General features: G+C 39.0%; 1 protein-coding gene across 8 annotated transcripts in view; it reads left to right on the top strand.

The window, feature by feature from the left end:
- The window catches only part of EYA1 (EYA transcriptional coactivator and phosphatase 1), a 124,185-nt gene that overhangs the window by 30,431 nt on the left and 72,926 nt on the right, over window positions 1-20,828 (top strand). For 4 of the 8 annotated variants that reach the window (XM_066578565.1, XM_066578573.1, XM_066578568.1 and 1 more), the window contains 3 exons: window positions 11,769-11,835; window positions 12,677-12,822; window positions 16,369-16,506. In XM_066578565.1, coding sequence (XP_066434662.1) covers window positions 11,769-11,835; window positions 12,677-12,822; window positions 16,369-16,506 — 351 coding nt within the window. The remainder of the gene's footprint in view (window positions 1-11,768; window positions 11,836-12,676; window positions 12,823-16,368; window positions 16,507-20,828) is intronic. The other 4 variants (XM_066578570.1, XM_066578567.1, XM_066578571.1 and 1 more) reach the window with 3 other exon arrangements.

Genomic DNA, 20,828 nt, shown 5'->3' with positions numbered 1-20,828 from the left:
CTTTAAGGAGGCGGGGATTTTTAAATCCCCGACTGCTGAAAGAGCTTAATAGCAGTGCCGAGGAGCCAGCAGGAGGATGCGGCTGAGCGCAGGAGAGGTGGGTAATAATTTTTTTTATTTTTTTACCACTTATTGATGATTATCGGGGAAGGGCTTATATTTCAAGCCCTTCCCCGATAATAATTCTGCGGGGATTGGCAGAAAGCAGTGCTTTCAATGGAATCGGCAGCAGTGCCGATCCCATTGAAAGCAATGGGCTAGAATGCCGCGGACTTCTGCCACAGCTGTGACAGCTGTAGCAGAGGATTCCTTCGTCCCCGCGGGGATGAAGGAAACTCCTGCCACAGCTGTGGCAGAAGTCCGCGGCATTCTCCCTATGCTTTCAATGGGGCTAGCGCTGCTTTCGCTGGCCCCTTTGAAACCACTTGCGATATGCCGGTTCTATACCGGCCTCTTTCTTGCGCTGTGATGTGAGAGTTTTCTCGTGCTCTTGCAGCGCAAGAAAGAAAATATCGCCAGTGGGTGGGAGCCCTAAGAGTGACTTTACCCGGGACAACTATGGGCTGAAAAATTGCCTGAACAAGTGATGTTGAACAGTAGTTGTACTGTGCAAACTCACAATCCAACCGCAAACTGAGCAACAGATCTCTCAGTAGTCGCTAGTCGCTTTGTTTCAGCGCACTGACTAGTGAGCGAGTTCTTGTTCAATGTAAACAGTCATTCAACTTTGAACGATTGCCTGTTTACATTGAATGATGGTGGACAACAAGAAGAGTTATCTGAGGTCGTCTGCATCCATTCACTGAAAAACCTTCTCTCATGCATGAAAGTTGTTGTGTCAACCTTCAGGCACTTTGTACCCAACATGCATCCCATATAAACCAACCAGGAGATGGCATAAAGTCATACAAAAGTGTCCAAAGGTGAGCCAAATCTATTATGGCACATCTAGTACAGTTGTAAAGTGTCTAAGACAGTATTAATAAATATGCACCCAAATATTATAGTTTCCCTAAGGCCTTAGTCAGACGGGTGTTTTTTTGCGCGATTTGCGCATGCGCATGCGCCTGGCGATTTTTTAAAACCATTGCTTTACAATGGTATCGGACACATGAGCGCTTTTTATGCGCTCGTCCGATAAATTATAGAACAGAAATTGCAGATCGCACCTATCTGCGATCTGCGATTCCTGTTCTCTTCTCTATATGCGCTCAATGGGGCCGGCGGCAGCAGCGCCGACCCCATTGAGAACATATAGAAGACAAATCATTGAATTCATGAATTCATGAATGGGTGTGAGTGAGACCTGCCTCTGATTGGCTCAGCGCTGAGCCAATCAGGGGGCAGGTCTGACTCACACCCCCTTCACACCCACTGCAGGCCGGCCGCGGGGAACTCCGACTGCCGGGAGCAGGTGAGTATGTATATATTTTTTATTTTAACACTTTTCTGGATGAATTGCAGGGAAGGGCTTATATATTTAAGGCCTTCCCGACAATTCATCCCACACTCGCCCGCAGCGCATTGCTTTCAATGGAGCCGCTGTATTGCCGGCTCCATTGAATGCAATGCGCTGGACAGCTCTGGCCCGTTTCTAATGAAACGCGGCTAGGAGCAGATTTTCGGGCGATTTTCGGGCACCGGTCACGCAATTTGCGGATGCGCATCCGTCATGCGATCCGCAAATCGCGCGAAAAAACGCCCGTCTGACTAAGGCCTTAAAGCCAATGGGCTATCCTGGCAATGCATAAATGTGCTCAGTTTTCAAAAAAGATACATGTTTTGTAGCTGTTCTTCATTCTGGCTCTGAATGGAGGGCCCCAATCTATTGACTCAAAATTCACTTTTCATCTTGTCGAATGTTGTAGTATCAATGTTGTTTTGCAACCAACCAGTTTTCTTTGGTGCAAAATGTATCACAGATTTTTTTGCGCTATTTACATGCGTGTTTGTTTTTACTATGTTTAGTTAGTAAGTTAAATGATTTATCTCTAGGTGTGTTATATGACAGCAGAATTAATGTAAGGGCCCATGCTCACGGCCGTGATGGACTCCGACAGCGGAATATCACAGCGGAGTCCATCACAGCGCCCCCCATAAGACCCCATACACAACCCCTAGATCCGCTGTGTGCATCCTGCCTGACGCGCTGACACACCGACGCACATGCACAGTGCGGCGCATGATGCAGCCGGCGGTGGGCTGAGTCACGTATTCATGTGATACCTGTACTGACAGCGGAAGTATAGCGTGACGGCTGGCTTCCATTGACTACAATGGAAGCCGGCCGCGCATATTCCCGTGGCAAATAAAACATGCCGTGGTTTAATTCACGCTGTGGAATTCTGCAGCATGAACATTGCGCATTAGTCCTAAGATGTATATTGTTGGACTCCAACCCTTCCATATCTAGAACAATTCATTTGCTGCTCTTAAGTATCCCCATCAGGTTATGTTTTCAGGTTTTCCTTTTGGTATATTCAGACAGTGGAATTCAAAATGGAATTTTTTGAGTAAATTTCACCTCTAAAAACTGTGTAGAAATCCGCTGCTGCAGTTTTTGGCACGGGTCTGCGCATGGATTTCACCCTGCCAATGGACAAAAACCGCATACGGAAGTCTGATGCAGAAATGAGTATTTATATGTCACTTCTTGACGTGGTAACTTGTGGAAATGTGATTTTCCGCATTGGAATCCCACATACGGATTTTGCCGATTGACAGAGCAAATTTTGCTTGCAGATTCAGGCCAAAAAGCACAACAGAAAGTTGCAGGTTTTGACGTAGTTTTTAGAGGCGGAATTTATGTGAAAAATTCGACGGTAAATTCCACCAAGTGAACATACGGCTTAATATTGCAGGTGATGCAAATATTGTCAGTGATACACAATTACAACTGATGTTCTCTCTATTGGCTATCTTTAAACATAACCTGCTAGAGGTACTGCAGTGGAGTATCACTGATCTAGAATAATAGTAATAATCCTTTTTTATATACAACATATTCCGAAGCATTTGAAAAATTAGGCAAAACCTACACAAAATGGGTCATAACATACAATAACACACCAATGTGCATCTTGAACAATAGGAGTGAGGGCCCTGCTCGCAAGAGCTTACAGTCTAAACAAATAAGAGGTGTGATGGGGTGTGTAGGGGATGAAGTGGGAAGAAGGGGCTCAGGTTTCCAAAGGAGCGTGTGGAGGCAAGGTAGATGGAGAAGATTTTACATCAGGAAATATTGTAGGCCTCCCTAAAAACATTTTTTTAGGGCACACTTAAAGCTGTGAGTTTTGGGAATTAACCTGATTGTTTGGGGTAACACATTACAGAGAGCTGGTGCAACCCTGGAGACATCTTGGAAGCAGGAATGGGAGGATTGGATAAAAGAGGAATTTAATCTTGGGTCATTAGCAGTGCAGAGAGCATGGGTAGGGCAGCAGGCAGAGATGAGGGAGGAGATATAGAGTGGCGCAACCTTGTGGAGGGCCTTATGGATGAGAGTGATGACTTTTATTTGTTTTCTATATTTGACAACCAATGTAGTGAATAGCACGGGGTGGAGGCATCAGTATAGTGACTTGACAAAAAGATGGGCCTAGCTGCTGCATTCAGGAATGGATTGGAGATGGGAAAGATCAGTGAGGGGAAGACTAATCAATAGCTTGTTGCAGTAATCAAGCCAAGAGTCGATAAGGGCGACAATAAGAGTTTTTGCTGTTTCTACAGTGAGGAAAGGGAAAATTCAGTTGATGTTTTTGTGATGCAGGTGTGATTGTTCCCAGCAAGAGAATCTGAGTAATCTTGTAGATATGATACCTTTCCATGCCTAACAAAAATACATGATGTTATAGTGAGCTTTCAAACCTCTCTGGGTTCTTCCTCAGGCATGATGCAGGTGACATGAGTAAGCCAGTGATTGCATATGGGGAGTGAAAAAAAGGTCAGAATCAAATATGACCCCAAGACAGCGGACATGCTGCTAAAAATGTAAGGTTGTACTGTGATGGAGATATCAGGTTCAGATCAGTCAGGAGATGGTAGAAACACTAGAAGTTCAGTTTTTGAGTGATTCAGTTTTAGATAAAGAGACAACATAGTGTTAGAAACAGTGGAAAGAGATTCACTGGCGTTTTGTAGAAGCAAAGGTGTAATGTCACAGGAATAAGTATAAAATTGGGTATCATCAGCATAATTATGGCATTGAAAACCAAACTTTACTGATAGTTTGCCCAATAGGGGCTGTGAAGATGGAAAAGAGGAGAGACCCAAAGACTGAACCCTGAGGAGCCCCAACAGCAAGGGGAAGAGGAGAGGAAGTAGAACTAGCAAATGATACACTGGTCAGAGAAGTTGGAGGAAAACCATGAAAACGCAGTATCCTTAAGACCAAGAGAGTGGAGCCTATTGAGGAGAATCTGGTGACCTATGGTACCGAATGCCACAGAGAGATCCATAAGGATCAGTAAAGAGTGGTCATCATTTGATTTAGTTGCTAAAGATTGTTTGACAATTTAGTAGGAGTGTTTTCTGTAGACTGTAGCGTAAACCAGATTGTAAAGGCTCAAGGAGAGAGTTACCCAAAAAACAAAAAGTAAACAAAGTGTTCCAGGAGTTTGCAGATAAAGGGGAGATTAGAGAGGGGTTGGTAGTTGGCACCACAAGTCTAGTCAAGAGATGGTAAAGAGTCAATATAATTACACAATATTAATTCTTTGATTAGTTACTTAAAGGAGATGTCCCGAGGCAGCAAGTGGGTCTGTACACTTCTGTATGGCCATAATAATGCACTTTGTAATGTACATTGTGCATTAATTATGAGCCATACAGAAGTTATAAAAAGTTTTATACTTACCTGCTCCGTTGCTGGCGTCCTCGTCTCCATGGAGCCGACTAATTTTTGGCCTCCGATGGCCAAATTAGCCGCGCTTGCGCAGTCCGGGTCTTCAGCAGTCTTCTATGGAGCTGCTCGTGCCAGAGAGCGGCTCCGTGTAGCTCCGCCCCGTCACGTGCCGATTCCAGCCAATCAGGAGGCTGGAATCGGCAGTGGACCGCACAGAAGAGCTGCGGTCCACGAAGGTAGAAGATCCCGGCGGCCATCTTCAGCAGGTGAGTATGAAGACGCCGGACCGCCGGGATTCAGGTAAGCGCTGTGCGGGTGGTTTTTTTAACCCCTGCATCGGGGTTGTCTCGCGCCGAACGGGGGGGGGGTTAAAAAAAAAAAAAAACCCGTTTCGGCGCGGGACATCTCCTTTAAGGTATGATTATTACTGCATTTTGGTTAGTGCAACATGTTACCATTGTAATCAGGTGTTAGATTAAAATGTATGGTATTTAACCCCTTAGTGACCTGCCTATTTTGTGCTTTAAGGACTAAGCGATTTTCATAGTTGCCTTGCAAGAGCCATAATTTGTTGACATAGCCATATGAAGGCTTGTTTTTTTTTTTTCTGGGAGGGGTTGTATTTTTAAAATAATATGACTCCTGGGTACATATAATGTATTGCATAACTTTTACTACATTTTTTTTGGAAAACCCTAGAAATTCCACTACTTTGTTTTTATAGCATTCAATATTCAGTAAAAATAACATAATGATTTTCTTATCTGGATCACCATGATTCCTGTGATACCAAGTTTATATAGATTTATTTTATGTTTTACTACTTTTACACAAAAAAACACACTTTTTAAGGAAAACAATTGAACTGGCATTGCCAAATTCTAAGACCCATAGCATTTTTATTTTTCTGGCAACAGAGCTATACGAGGGCTTGTTTTTTGGCAGGAAGTGCTACAGTTTTTCTTGGTATTGGTTTGAGGTATATGTGACCTTTGGAGTGCTTTTTATTGTGTTATTTGGAAGGCGAGTGAAAGAAAAGTAGCAATTGTGGCATTATTTTGTAAAATTATTTCTATGCTGTTCACCAAGGGAGATATATAACAAAATATTTGCATTGTTTGAATAGTTATGAATACGTTAATACCGTGTTTCCCACGAAAATAAGACACTGTCTTATATTAATTTTTGCCCCAAAAGAGGCACAGTGTCTTATTTTGTGTCCTCAGCGCTGACACAGCTCTCTCTTTCTGGTGACAGGGCTTTGAATATCCTGCCTCCAGCAAGCGAGTGCTGTGATTGGATCACGAGTGTCGCTGGCTCAACCAATCAGAGCTGGCACTCGATGAACCAATCACAACTATTCAGTGATGTCATTCACTGAATGACTGTGAATGATCAAGTGCCGGCTCTGATTGGCTGAGCTAGCGGCACTCGTGATCCAATCACAGCACTCGCTTGCTGGAGGTGGGGCATTAGGGATAAACTGCTGGTATCTGAGGTTTCTTCACTCTTGGCAGTTGTAGCAGGAGCCTGGCTGTCAGTTGTCAGCCAAGTTACCCGCTTAAAAAGATGTGTGTGCAGGTTTAAAGCCCATTAGTGACCCCATCAAGGGCTTAAAAAAGGTCCCAGTCAGTTAATAGCCTAGTAGAAATTTTAGTGCAGGTCCCTTCTACTATGCCCCTGGTTTCCATTGTTTACATTTCTTTCTCCATTGAGGTATACCGAACTGTATATAACACATGAAATGATATCATAATTAATATAAAGTATTATTCTCAATGTATTCCTGTATATTCCTACATATATCGTAATCATTCTCTCCCATCCTATGAGGCATCAGTGTGAAATCAGTATAGGGCTTAGCGATTCCTTATTATACCTTGTATGTTCTTCATGTTAATGGGATTCCCAAGTACAGGGGATTTGGCAAGTGTGTTTGTAAGCCTGGAAGCACTTACAGCTTCTCAGCTCTCTAGAAATATTAAGAGGGACCTTGTCAAGTGAACATGTATACATCCCTTCAACACTGAAATTTAAGTTCCTTTGCATATCAACATGGAAGTGGAAAATGAACTTGGCCACTATAATGCTAAACATCTGGAGATATTGGGGAATTTTTTTTTCAAGAATTTTTTCAAGTATGTCTTTATGACACCATTACAATTCTATATGTTGCACATTACTTACTATAGTTTATCTCAGCTTCGAAGATCATAAACAGCACAGAGTCATGGCCTCAACAGCTTAAGGACTGGTCATTTTTGGATTTTTGGTTTTCATTTTTTCATCCCTTCCTTTCAAGGGCCATAACAATTTTATTTTTTCCATCACCAATCACCATGGATGTATGGATGCTTCTTTTTGCTGGATGAGGTGTGCTGTTTAATGGTACCCTTTAATGTACCTTACAATATATTAGAATTATAATAAAAAATAAATAATTGGGGTGAAATAAAAAAAAAACAACACAATTGCATCATTGCCTTTTGGGATTCGTTTTAATAGAAATTCTGCAGGTCACTACAATGAGAGTGAAACACAAATTTACATATTTTTTTCTTTAGGTTGTACAACCTAATAAAAATACCCCCAAATTTTTTTTACTGCTCCTCTGCTGATGTTGTACAAGAGCTTGATTTTTTGTGAAGCGAAATAATGTATTTTTAATAATATTTTGGAGTACACATTCCATTTTGATCACTTTTTGTTATTTTTTTGTGGTTTGCCCCCCAAAAATCATTCTGGCATTAATTTTTTTTATGGTAGTCACCATGTGAGATAAACAGCAGAATATTTTAATATATGGACTTTTATGGACAGGATTAAACCAATTGTGTTAATTTTTTGCTTTCATTTCTATGTGAAAAATAGGAAAGAATTTTTTTTTAAACTTTAAATATTTTTTTTAACAATTTTTTAAAATATTATACTTATTTTAAATTTTTTGGGTTCCGCTAAGAGAATTGAACACATTTGATTGCTGGTACAATAGGCTGCAATACATCTGTATTGCAGTCTATTTTGCCTTTCAATTTTAGCCTACTAAACCCATTGGAATCTGAAGGTTTTCTCTAGCACCCTGGGTTGCCATTGAAAGCCATCAGCGCTCTGTGGCACGTTGCAGTGGGGATGATGGAGCGATAGAGGAAGCCCCCCCCCCCTCTAAAGGCTTAGTAAAGGCTTAGATATTGCTGTCCACACTGACCACAGTATCTAAATGGTTAAATGGCCACAATCAGAGTTACCTCTTGGCTGCTGCGGGTGGCTGTAATATATATATATATATATATATTTTTTTTTAATTATTTTTTATTTTATTTTATTTTTTTTTATATATATAAATCCTACAGTCATTAATGGGTTAAAAGAGAATGCTCTTATTTACATAGGTGAAAAATATTAATATAATATCTTTGCCTGTGTTATTAGCAGCTGAGGTTGCAGACCATTTGTGAGAACATGTTCTATTCTAACTTCCCCGTGACAATGCATTCAGTTATCTAATAGCTCAGTTATTGTGAGGATATTTAGGGTACTTTAACATGGGCAGAATCATTCCTTCAGGATGCAGTGGAATTTCCGGTCTTGCGAAAAATTCAGCTCCAAATGCGCATGACTAACTTGCATATTTTAATGGAAAATTGAAAATGGCTGCTATTTGGCATCCAAATCCACACTGAACCCTGAAAGTATCCTTAAAAGGGTTGTCAAAGGTTTTATGTTATATTTCGTGCCCCCTAGGAACTAAAAATAATAGAAAATACCATATTCACCTCTTCTGGGTCCATTGCAACAGCTGCATTCTGTACTCTGACTCTGTTTACAGCCTGCAGTCAGCCTGCATTCTGGACATCACCGACTGCTACAGCCAATCACAAACCTCAGAGTTCAAACGCCTTGGCTGTTCAGCTCTTTTATTATTTTTAGGCCACGGGGAGCAGGAATTTAAAAAAAAGAAAACTTGGACAACCTCCTTGACCCTATAGCAATCAATCAAAACCTCTTCTGGTATTTTTGGTATTTTCTTTCCCATGCTGCAAGTTAAACTGGATTGTGATAAGTTGCAAAAAGCAAGGCATCCTCTTCTATGACGCTGAGTAGGGAGCCATTTGTTGTAGACATTTCTGCAATAGAGCTTACACAAATCCATTCACATGCTGTAGAAGCAACCCTAATCAGCTGTGCCGAATGGAGTTTTCAGTCGTTTTAGGCCACCTGTACATGGGCAGATTTGCATTGCGAAATCCGGAGCGGGTATCCGCCTTCGGATTCTGCAGCAAATACTGCCCATAACATGATATTGAAAATTGCTTTTTCCTCCACACAAGCAGAAATCAATTGTGAATTTCCGCTCGTGTAGGAAAATGCGCAGCATGATGTATTTTTGCCACGGATTTGCACCGACGGCTTCCATTGACTTCCGATCCGTGGCCCTTCCACAATGACATTGTGAAAAGGATGCAGAGTCTACATTACCGCCTAGCGATGACACAGGAAAATCAGGAGTTTAGAAAAAAATTTGTACTGCGCATGTCCGATGGCAAGCCATGCGGATCATCTGCAGTACAGAGAAGAGAAAAAGAAAGCAGGAACGCGCGGACGCCACTACTGCCAGGGCTGGATTCCGCTTGTAGAATCCGACCCGCCGGTGTGCAGGCGGCTCTATTGTTTGCAATGAATCTACCATGTATAAATATACAGACACGTCCTGTTACTTTCCCTAATCGCCTTTGGTGACAATATTTGTGCACAATTGAGATATATGAGAAATTGTAAAATAATTTATTTCAATTTGTGTCCGAATTAACATTATTCTAAAGTGTGGATTCCTACATCTACATTATAATGATCCAACCGAACACTTCAGATCCTATAATATTTACATTCTAAATAGAGATGAGCGATTCGAACCTGTTGAACCCAAGTTAGATCAAGCTTTGCTAAAAATTGGCGAAAACTCAAACCCAGGCGGTTTGTTTCTGCTGAAATGGAACTTCATAAAAAACCTTTAAAACAAGCGCTGGACACTTTCTAAGAGCCCTGAGACAACAGTACTGGCCCTTTTTCAAAAACCATAAAGAGAACATACTAACTCCATGCAGATGTTGTCCTTGCTAAGATTTGAGCATAAGACCCCAGCATTGCAACCATTAGGCTATGTCCATTGACGTTGCACCTTCACCACCACCATACCTTCTCTTGGAGAGTGTTCAGTACTTGTTTTAAGAGTTTTTATGAATTTCTGGTTCGATTCCAACTGATTTGGATCAAACGCAAGTTTTTGGCAAAATTCAGCAAACCGGCAGTACTGAACTTATGAAAAGTTTGCTCATTTCTACTTATAAAGTTAAATATATATTTAAAATGGTATGTATATAGATAGATAGATATGAGATAGATAGATAGATAGATAGATAGATAGATAGATATGAGATAAATAGATAGGAGATAGATAGATTAATAGATAGATAGATAGATAGATAGATAGATAGATAGATAGATAGATAGATAGATAGATAGATATGAGATAGATAGATAGATAGATAGATATGAGATAGATAGATATGAGATAGATAGATAGATAGATAGATATGAGATAGATAGATAGATAGATAGATAGATAGATAGATATGAGATAGATAGATATGAGATAGATAGATAGATAGATAGATAGATAGATAGATATGAGATAGATAGATAGATAGATAGATAGATAGATAGATAGATAGATATGAGATAGATAGATATGAGATAGATAGATAGATAGATATGAGATAGATAGATATGAGATAGATAGATATGAGATAGATAGATAGATAGATAGATAGATAGATAGATATGAGATAGATAGATAGATAGATAGATAGATAGATATGAGATAGATAGATATGAGATAGATAGATAGATAGATAGATAGATAGATATGAGATAGATAGATAGATAGATAGATAGATAGATATGAGATAGATAGATATGAGATAGATAGATAGATAGATAGATAGATAGATAGATAGATAGATATGAGATAGATAGATATGAGATAGATAGATAGATAGATAGATAGATATGAGATAGATAGATAGATAGATAGATAGATAGATAGATAGATATGAGATAGATAGATATGAGATAGATAGATAGATAGATATGAGATAGATAGATATGAGATAGATAGATATGAGATAGATAGATAGATAGATAGATAGATATATATGAGATAGATAGATAGATAGATAGATAGATAGATAGATATGAGATAGATAGATATGAGATAGATAGATAGATAGATAGATAGATATGAGATAGATAGATAGATAGATAGATAGATAGATAGATATGAGATAGATAGATATGAGATAGATAGATAGATAGATAGATAGATAGATATGAGATAGATAGATATGAGATAGATAGATATGAGATAGATAGATAGATAGATAGATAGATAGATAGATAGATAGATAGATAGATATGAGATAGATAGATATGAGATAGATAGATAGATGGATAGATATGAGATAGATAGATAGATAGATAGATAGATAGATAGATAGATAGATAGATAGATAGATAGATAGATAGATAGGAGATAGATAGATAGATGTGAGAGATAGATAGATAGATAGATAGATAGATAGATAGATAGATAGATAGATATTAGATAGATAGATATGAGATAGATAGATAGATATGAGATAGATAGATATGAGATAGATATGAGATAGATAGATAGATAGATATGAGATAGATAGATAGATAGATAGATAGATAGATAGATAGATAGATAGATAGATAGAATTGTCTTTCTATGTATATGATTACTACCATAGTATTTTTTGGTGTTCATATCATATGCTTACTGTTCTATTTCTTTCGCATGGATATTTACTTTGCTTTCCTCTTTTGTTACCTTTTCTATATGTAGTAATCGGAAGCAGTGGATTTAGTCCCAGACAAACGCACCAGTTTTCCCCACAAATCTACCCATCCAAGTAAGATTTAATTCTTTATGCACTAATGAAATAAACACATGGCATCCATAAACCTGTCATTGCATGTTTTTTTGTATATTCCTACCAGTTCATTGCAAAGGGATTCCAGCATATTGTACTGCTGTGCTCCTAGAGACAGCAGAGGCATAAGGTTACCACTTTCACTTGCTTTCAAGTCCTCTGTCCTGTGTCCTGCTGTTTCTTGAACTTTCTTATTTTTTTCTTTTCGTTTGCTCTCCCTTTCAAACATTGAATTCCTTTTTTTTCCATATTTTCTTTTTTTGTCTACTTTTTATCTGAATTTACTAGCGCAAATGGTGGGGTCCAAAAGTCAGGAGAGACTTCTGATTCTGAGAATGAGGAGGCTCCAATCTCCACTTTAATGAGACTTGGTGGCCGCATAATGCACGAATGAGATCACAGGAATTCTATGAATGCTCTAATAGCTGATTTGTCATAAAAATGCTGCTAGTGGAAAATCCCTTTAAACTTTAGATTCACTTTTGCAAGTACATGTCCCCCTATTGTCACAGCTTATACTATTTCCGAATATAATAACAGTAATTTCTCCAATGGTGATCTACTCTACTTCTAGCCTTTTCTATGACTGAGCATAATGAATTATTTCTTCACTTTACTGTTCCACTCATTTCCTGAACCCTGGACTAGTTTTTTGTATCCACTACTCTGTTCATTTCCTGTAATCTGTACTGGACATTTATACTCAGCATGCTTTTTAGGGTATTTAAATTTAGCTAAGTAGTAACCGTGGTTGATGAAGATGTTGACAAGTCATTATTTTTAGTAAATTCTTTTTTTCTTGTTTCTGTATTTTTAATAGCAGAGCTTACCCACATATCCTGCCCACCCCTTCCTCACAAACGATGGCTGCATATGGGCAGACATCATTCCCCACAGGAATGCAGCAAGCCACAGCATATGCTACATACCCCCAACCAGGACAGCCCTATGGAATTCCTCCTTACGGTAGGCGGTCCATCATTAATTAAATGCCACTCTTTCTATGATACCTTATGCTTTCTTGACAGACATATAAAGACCCTTTCTGCAACTGTTACATCTGTATTATATATATATATATATATATATATATATATATATATATATATATATATAGTATATACTGAGTGGCCCAGAAATGTATACACAGTTTAACCTGATAAATATCTGCATTAAAGCTTTATTATTACTATACTTATAGACATCAAAGAATAATGATTGACTTTAATGGGTACATTTGGACTGCTAATGCAGCCAAAAATAGTACATGCTACATTTTTTTTCTTAATTTTTCACACAAAAATAATTTGTTCACAAAAAATAAATGTGCGTCTGACTACATCAATGCAAATCAATTATGTTGTATCCAGTCCGTATTATGTCAATTAAAAATACGGATGTATTGCGACATAAAATACACCTGCGTGAATGAGCCCTTAAGCCCCATTTACACACTGATTATCGCTCAAAATTTGCTCAAATTATGTGTTTTGAGTGATAATTGTTACGTGTAAATGTTACCCTCCGTTTGCTTTTTGTCCAAGCAATGATTTTTAGTTGAGTTTAAAATCCATTGTTTGGCCGTAGAGCTGTTAGCAGGGACCACAGGCTGTGTTCTCCACAGGAGTGCTTATAACACTATTTTCAGCTGCAGTCCTGTGACAGAACAAAGGGGCTATATGCAGATAACAGACCACCTGCTGTTCTCTGCATACAGCTCAAAGAGTTTCATTTACGTGCAAATGAAGCTAATAAGCTGCTAATGGGTATTAGTGCCCATTGGCAGCATATGCAAAATGATTGCCCAAACTGTTATTCTCCCTATCTTTTAAACAAATTTTGAGTGATCATCTCTGCCTGTAAATGGGGCTATAGTCATGTTTGACTTATGCAATCACATTAGGGCTCAAATAATTATAAGTATAATTCAGTTTGGGTTTTATAAAAGGGCATAGAAGTGCACATACATTTTGGGGGGCCATCCATTATATACATGCACTCTCTGTAATGAGTAAGAGTGAAGTTCTGAAAAGTTTGATTTGGCTAGTTCGGCAAACTTTTGCTAAATGTTTAGTTTGGTCCTACATAGTTTAACCTAACCAAAAATTGACCCAAACTGGTGTATAACACTGTCTAAGAGCAATAAAAGACCTTCCTAACACTCTAAGAGTGCTATACAGGGCTTTGATGCCTCATAGGGCATTAACAGATAGGTTCATGCGCTAATATGCTTGCCGCTATGCAGCATGTTAGCATATGAGCCTGGTAATTGTTTTTCTTTTTTTTACCCTTCAAACTTCGAACAGTAAAAAATGGTCGTTTTTTTTTTAAAAAAAAGGTAGGAAGACAGGTCCTGCTCTATCTTTTTGCACGTAGAAAAACTACATGCGAGAAAGGTAGGGCAAGTCCTAGCTTTTCTCGCATGTAGTGCGAGATTTCCCATAGTGAAAACAAAACCATTAAAATCAATGGTCTTGTGTCACCCTTTTTTTTTCGGCAAACGGGACAAAAACACATCCATATGTTTAAGCCCTTGGACAGTGTTATAGACCAGCATTCAGGACTGGGGTTGAGTAAACCAAACTAGTAGAACTCTGTTTTGGATAGAACTTTAAAGGGTTCTTCTGGTTCAGTTCGCTCAACACTAATTCTCAGTTTTTTTAAAAAATTTGCTCTAAATATCAGCAACATCAGTAAGTTACTCTAGATGACATCAGGACATTACACTGTTGCTAGGTCATCTGTAGCTTTCCAGCTGTTGTAGTTACATTTCCAAACATACTTTACAAGAAATGCTGTGGGTTTCAGCACTTATCAATAACACCTGCTCCTTGAAAACATTTATAATAGCTTGAGGTTTTGCATTCAGAAGGGGCTGAGTAGCATTTGGACGTCTGCAATGTATATCACTTGTCTCAAGTGTCATTTAAATAGTTTTCTTCTGGTATTGAAGCTATGCAGCTGATGGACCTTCATTAGATAGAGTAGTGTTGCCCAACTTCAATCCTCACAAACCCCCAACAGGTCAGATTTTCAGGATTTCCTTGGTATTGAACAGATGATGTAATTATTGTCTTTGCATCAGACATTGCCACAGGTGTTCTCTCTACAGGATATCCTGAAAACTGACCTGTTGGGGTCCGTGAGGACTGGAGTTTGGGAAACACTGCGACAGAGCTTTTCATGATATGAACAATGTCATTTAAGTATATAAACCATAGAAGTGCCCCTTACAGCTGCTGAGGGATCATTAGGACATAAATACCTACCTCCCTTCTTGATACATTTTGTAGGCCTATGCAGCTACTCTTCATTACGCAGGGGTGTGGGCTACCCATGGAATTTCATTTATGTAATGAGTGGTTGGGAAAAAAGTGTCAAGATTTCCTGTCCAAGCATGTAGGGGTCTTCCGGAATGGAGTAATGTCAGGTGGTGACACCGATATTTCATATGGTAGTCCTCCTCATAATGTATTAGTAGATTCATTGTGCCAATTCCTGTCTGTGTTGCTTGTTTTGTCTAAATTTTTGAATTTTTTTAAAAATTGCTTTGTCATCTGGTCAATTGTTAGGCCTTAGTCAGACGGGCGTTTTTTCGCGCGATCTGCGGATCGCATGACGGATGCGCATCCGAAAATCGCGTGACCGGTGCCCGAAAATCCCCCGAAAATCTGCTCCTAGCCGCGTTTCATTAGAAACGGGCCGGAGCTGTCCAGCGCATTGCATTCAATAGAGCCGGCAATACAGCCGGCTCCATTGAAAGCAATGCGCTGCGGGCGAGTGTGGGATGAATTGTCTGGAACGGCTTAAATATATAAGCCCTTCCCTGCAATTCATCCAGAAAAGTGTTAAAATAAAAAATATATACATACTCACCTGCTCCCGGCAGCCAGAGTTCCGCGCGGCCGGCCTGCAGTGGGTGTGAAGGGGGTGTGAGTTAGACCTGCCCCCTGATTGGCTCAGCGCTGAGCCAATCAGAGGCAGGTCTGCTTCACACCCATTCATGAATTCATGTATTCATGTATTCATATATTTTTTATTTTAACACATTTCTGGATGAATTGCAGGGAAGGGCTTATATATTTAAGTATGGCTGTATTGCCGGCTCCATTGAATTCAATGGGCAAACATCGTTCTTCTCTGCCACAGCTGTTACAGCTGTGGCAGAGAAGGGTGATTTGTCTTCTATATGTTCTCAATGGGGTCGGCGCTCCTTCCGCCGGCCCCATTGAGCGCATATAGAGAAGAGAACAGGAATCACAGATCGCAGATAGGTGCCATCTGCGATTTCTATTCTATAATTTATCGGACGAGCGCATAAAAAGCGCTCATGTGTCCGATACCATTGCAAAGCAATGGTTTTAAAAAATCGCCGGACGCATGCGCATGCGCAAATTGCGCGAAAAAACACCCGTCTGACTAAGGCCTAAAAGTGTAGCATGCGAATGTAGATTAAGATTTCTTCTTAAACTATATTTGGGCATACAAATCTGATGTCACTAACTGATTTAGGTGCATTGTGGGCAGGCATCAAGACGGAAGGAGGATTACCGCAATCTCAGTCCCCGGGACAAGCAGGATTTCAAAGCTATGGTTCAAGCTTCAGTACCCCTCAGCCAGGCCAAGCTCCATATAGTTACCAAATGCAAGGTAGGGAATTTTCCTTAATTTTTACCATTGTTTGGCTATTGCGTAGGCCACATTGTCTTTTATAATACAATAACCACATTGTTTCTTGCGAAATATTTCCCGTAGCATTGGCTTTCGAATATTTGGCCTATGGACTCTGTAAAGCTTTCTGCGTGTTTGATGTTTCAGAAATAACACTTCTGCCGCCTTGTCCTAATGCATATTGATCCTGGGCATGTCAGACTCTGGTGAGGTCTCTGTACCTTTGAACTGTTGGTTGAGTAACCACAGGGCTGCTGGACTGACCATCTGATACAAAGTCCCTTAAGTGAGGCCACTCTGCTTGATCTGCTTTACAGATGGTTGAAATGCAAACAATTGATACCATTTGTAAAGGTGCCCTTCAGCTTATGGCTAAATATCATACATATTCGGTCAAGCCGTCTTTTAAAAGAACGTCTTTGTATAGTGAATGTACTATTTTAATACTTTATTGTACTTATTTTTTATTTTCATTTAATATTTGTTACATTAAATTACCATAAAAATAATTAAGAATTCAACTAATTTAACTAAATTAATTATAAATGAAACAAACTTTGAAATACATAGTGCTAAAAACCATGCTTTTTTTATATCCTGAAATGTGTTTTATGTTTTCATAAACTTTTGCTTTGGGGTTCATTTACTCTTCATACGTGAACATGAAAAGAATAAGAAATTGATGAAGTTCTGAGCAATGATTCTGAAACAACATTTAAAACAAGCATTGAATGTGAGCTCCGTGTCATAAAAAGATACATATGGTTTTTTTGTTTTTTTTACACATTTTTGTACAAAGTAGCCTGTTTTGAGAAAGTGTTTTCTCTTAAAAATTGTAATTCAGGCAGTCATTGTAAAGGCCAACTGTTCTCTGTAAGGTCTAGAATGAAAACAGATTTTCGGGAAAGTACTTTATGTTTGTGTCTAATGGCCAGGAACCGAGAGAGACATTTTAAAAACAGTGCAAATGATGTCTGAACAGCAGCAAATGTAAAAAGGGAAAAGATCTGGGATTAAAGAGCCCATCTGGCCTTCATAGAGCTTTCCCCAGAGGACGGTACTAACTTCTGCCTCGTATATTGTACACTGATGATAGACATAGCCCATGGCAAGAAGGCTGATTATAGGAAGCAAATGAACTTCTGTTCCAAGTTTCAAACTAAGACCTGTGTTGTAACCGTCCAAATAGAAGACCTACAGGAACCCATATGCATTGTTTTGTGGGGGATTTTTTTTTATAACAGTACCAAAAGTGTTGATAGGAACACAGATGCCTTTTGTGTGCTTCTGTGTGTTTGCGGTTGCTCTCACTATATAAATATGGAGAGAGAAAGAAATATGGAGAATATAGAGATATACCTACACAGTTATATATGCATGTACATATTAAGATATATATATATATATATATAAAAAATTATATATATACAGAATTGCTTGCTTTGAGTTTATTTTTACATATTGCCCTATGGCGATTCTGCTCCACATCACATTGGTATGTCAGGTTTAATATAGTTTTATAGTTTGGTATTTTTCTCATTTTTTTCTAAACTTTTCAAGTTTACATTGAATATATTTGTTTTGCAAAATCTAAAACAGGTCAAAAACATAATTCTATTAGTGGCTGAATGATGTTTGGCCGGCACTCATGATCCTCTGTTTCCTCATTAACATTTCCTCATTAACATATACATTGAATTTGCATAACTTTATTTGAGGGAGGAAGGGGACACTGGCTCACAAAGGTTTCTGTGCTGGGCAGTAGGTATTATTAATGGAAGTGACTCATTTGAAGAATTTAGGTTGCCTTAAATGGCTCCTGTATTCTGCTGAGATTATCATGTGTTTCAGTTCTATATTAAAAGCCTATGTATCTACCATTTTATAGTTTATATCTAGAACTGTATAAAAAGTTAAGTAACTTTGAAAATGCATTGCATTCTGGTCCCTCTTTATTATAGTCCTCAGCCGCAATCATAACTGTAAGTTTTAGACTTGAAATCTCCTAATATTCCTTGCTGGTCCAAAGTAATATTCCCATCTATGACTTTTCGGGCATATCTGCAGGATATGCATAAATGTCTGATAGCGTGTGACCTATGTTGAGATCTGGCTTCCGATGACCTGTCCCAACTGTATGCATTGGCCAGAGGTGGTCCAGACTATGGAAATAGCCAAAGGGGCTGTCTTGCAATGTTTCCATAACCCCAATAGAAGTGAACAAGAGTTGAGGAAACTACAGCATATAACACAGCAAGATACCCTGTTTTTGCAAATTATGAGTTACAGAAACGGTGTAGCTTGCTATGCTGTTTCAATGGCTCTTGTTCACTTCTGAAGTTGTAATGAAAACAGTGCGGCATAGCCTGCTTGGCTGTTACCATAATTCCGGACACTGGGCAAAAAGTACAGCAAAATATTTCCTTAATGTCCATGATGGTCCAAGATAGGATCTCCCCTTTAACCTGATTTTGCATTCTGGAACAACATTGTTTATAGCAGGCACTATAGAGTAATCTATTGTGGAGAAAAACTAAGATAGCCATTCACGTTAGATCAATGTTGGTTGAGTCTAGTGCTGGTTCACCAAACTTTTGCAAAAAGTTTGGTTTGGTCCAATTAGTTTGAATTGAAACAGAAATTCACCAAAACCCCTAAAATTAGTCTATAACACTGTCTAAGAGCCATTAAAGTCCTGTATAACAATTTATATATGGCTTTTATGGTTCTTAGATAATTTTTTTTTACACCAGTGTTAAGGGCTTGTGTTGACTGAACCAAACCAGTAAACATTTGCTAAAATCTTGGTTTGGATTTGTGCCGAATCAAATGTTTAGCTAAATTTGTCCCAAGAAAGGGTTCCACTGGTTTGGTATTATTTGTTTACTGATTTTGTTGGGATTGGCTGATCTAATATTTATAGTAGCCTTAGAACTGTCCCCCAACAATAACTGTTACTGTTGCTGATCGTGATCCGCCAAGCGATAAAAGTGTGCTGATTTTAGCAAAATTGGATCATACTAACTCAAATTTTTTGCAAAAATCACTAGAAAACCATTTCACAAATAGAAGGATGTGAGCGATTGTTGGTTTTAGCTGCTAACACAGTTGTCTTTTAGTACTGGGGTCCTAGATTCAAATCCAATCAAGGATGATATCTGTATGGACTCTATAACGCTCCACTCAGATGTTGCCCCTGGTCAGATTTGAACCCACAACTCCAGCACTGCAAAACAGCAGTACTAACAACTGAGTCACCATGCTTCTATGTTCTACTGCAGAGAAGAGGAAGAACAACATGAATAAATATAAAGACAATGTAAGAAAACCATCCAGATGTTGCCCATTAACAAATTTAAACCTAGAACTCCACCACTGCAAGGCAGAAGTGTCAGCAACTGAGCAGCTGAGGTCTTCCTTCTCTGGAGTAGGGGGCAACAACGGAGAAGCACAAAGTCCATGCAGATGTTTTTCTTGGATAAAATTGAACCTAGGACTCCAGCACTCCAAGGAAACCGTGCTAAAGACCGAGTCACCATGCTTGTACTACCTTTTTCTTGTTCTTCCTTCTTCTCCTTCTTCCAATTTTTTCATTCTCCTCCAACAGTGGAGAAGGTGAAGAAGTAAGGGAAGCAGAAAAACTTGGAGAAGAATTATAAGGGGATAAGAGGGAGGAGAAATGGAAGAAAGAGGTTTAGGAGAATAAGAAGATCTTCTCACTTTCTTCTCCTTATCCCTCCTTTTATCCTCTGCAGGAGGAGTAAGAAGGAAGAAGCTTGGTGGCTAGCACTATTGCCATGTAGCGCTGGGTCTCTAGATTCACGTCTGATTATAGACATCTGCATGAAGTTTGTATGTTCTCTTTGTGTTTATTATTACTCTTCTCCATCTTCTCCTCCTTTGGAGAAGTGATAAAAAAAAAGAAGTGTGCTGGTTCAGATGTTAGCACTGCTGCTTTTGTAGGGATTGTGGGTTCATATCCGAGCAGGGAGAAATTCTCTTTGTTTTTCTTCTTTCTGTTCTTCTCCTCCTTAGCAGAAACAACATGTGGTGGCTCAGTTGTTAGCACTCTTGCTTTACAGTGCTGGGTTTGTAGGTTCAAGTCTGACCAGAGACAACATTTGGATGGGGTTTTTTACATTTTCTTTGTGTTTTTTTTTCTTGTTGCTCTTCCCTTCCTCTTTAGCAGAAAGTACTGATGTGGTGGCTCAGTTGTTAGCACTGCTGCTTTGTAGTGCTGGAGTTGTAGTTTTTAAATCTGTCCAAGCACAACATCTGGATGGAAACTTTCATAGTCCATG

This window comes from Eleutherodactylus coqui, chromosome 9 (genome assembly GCF_035609145.1).
Source record: "Eleutherodactylus coqui strain aEleCoq1 chromosome 9, aEleCoq1.hap1, whole genome shotgun sequence".
NCBI lineage: Eukaryota > Metazoa > Chordata > Amphibia > Anura > Eleutherodactylidae > Eleutherodactylus > Eleutherodactylus coqui.
This window is presented reverse-complemented; position numbering and strand designations above follow the sequence as displayed.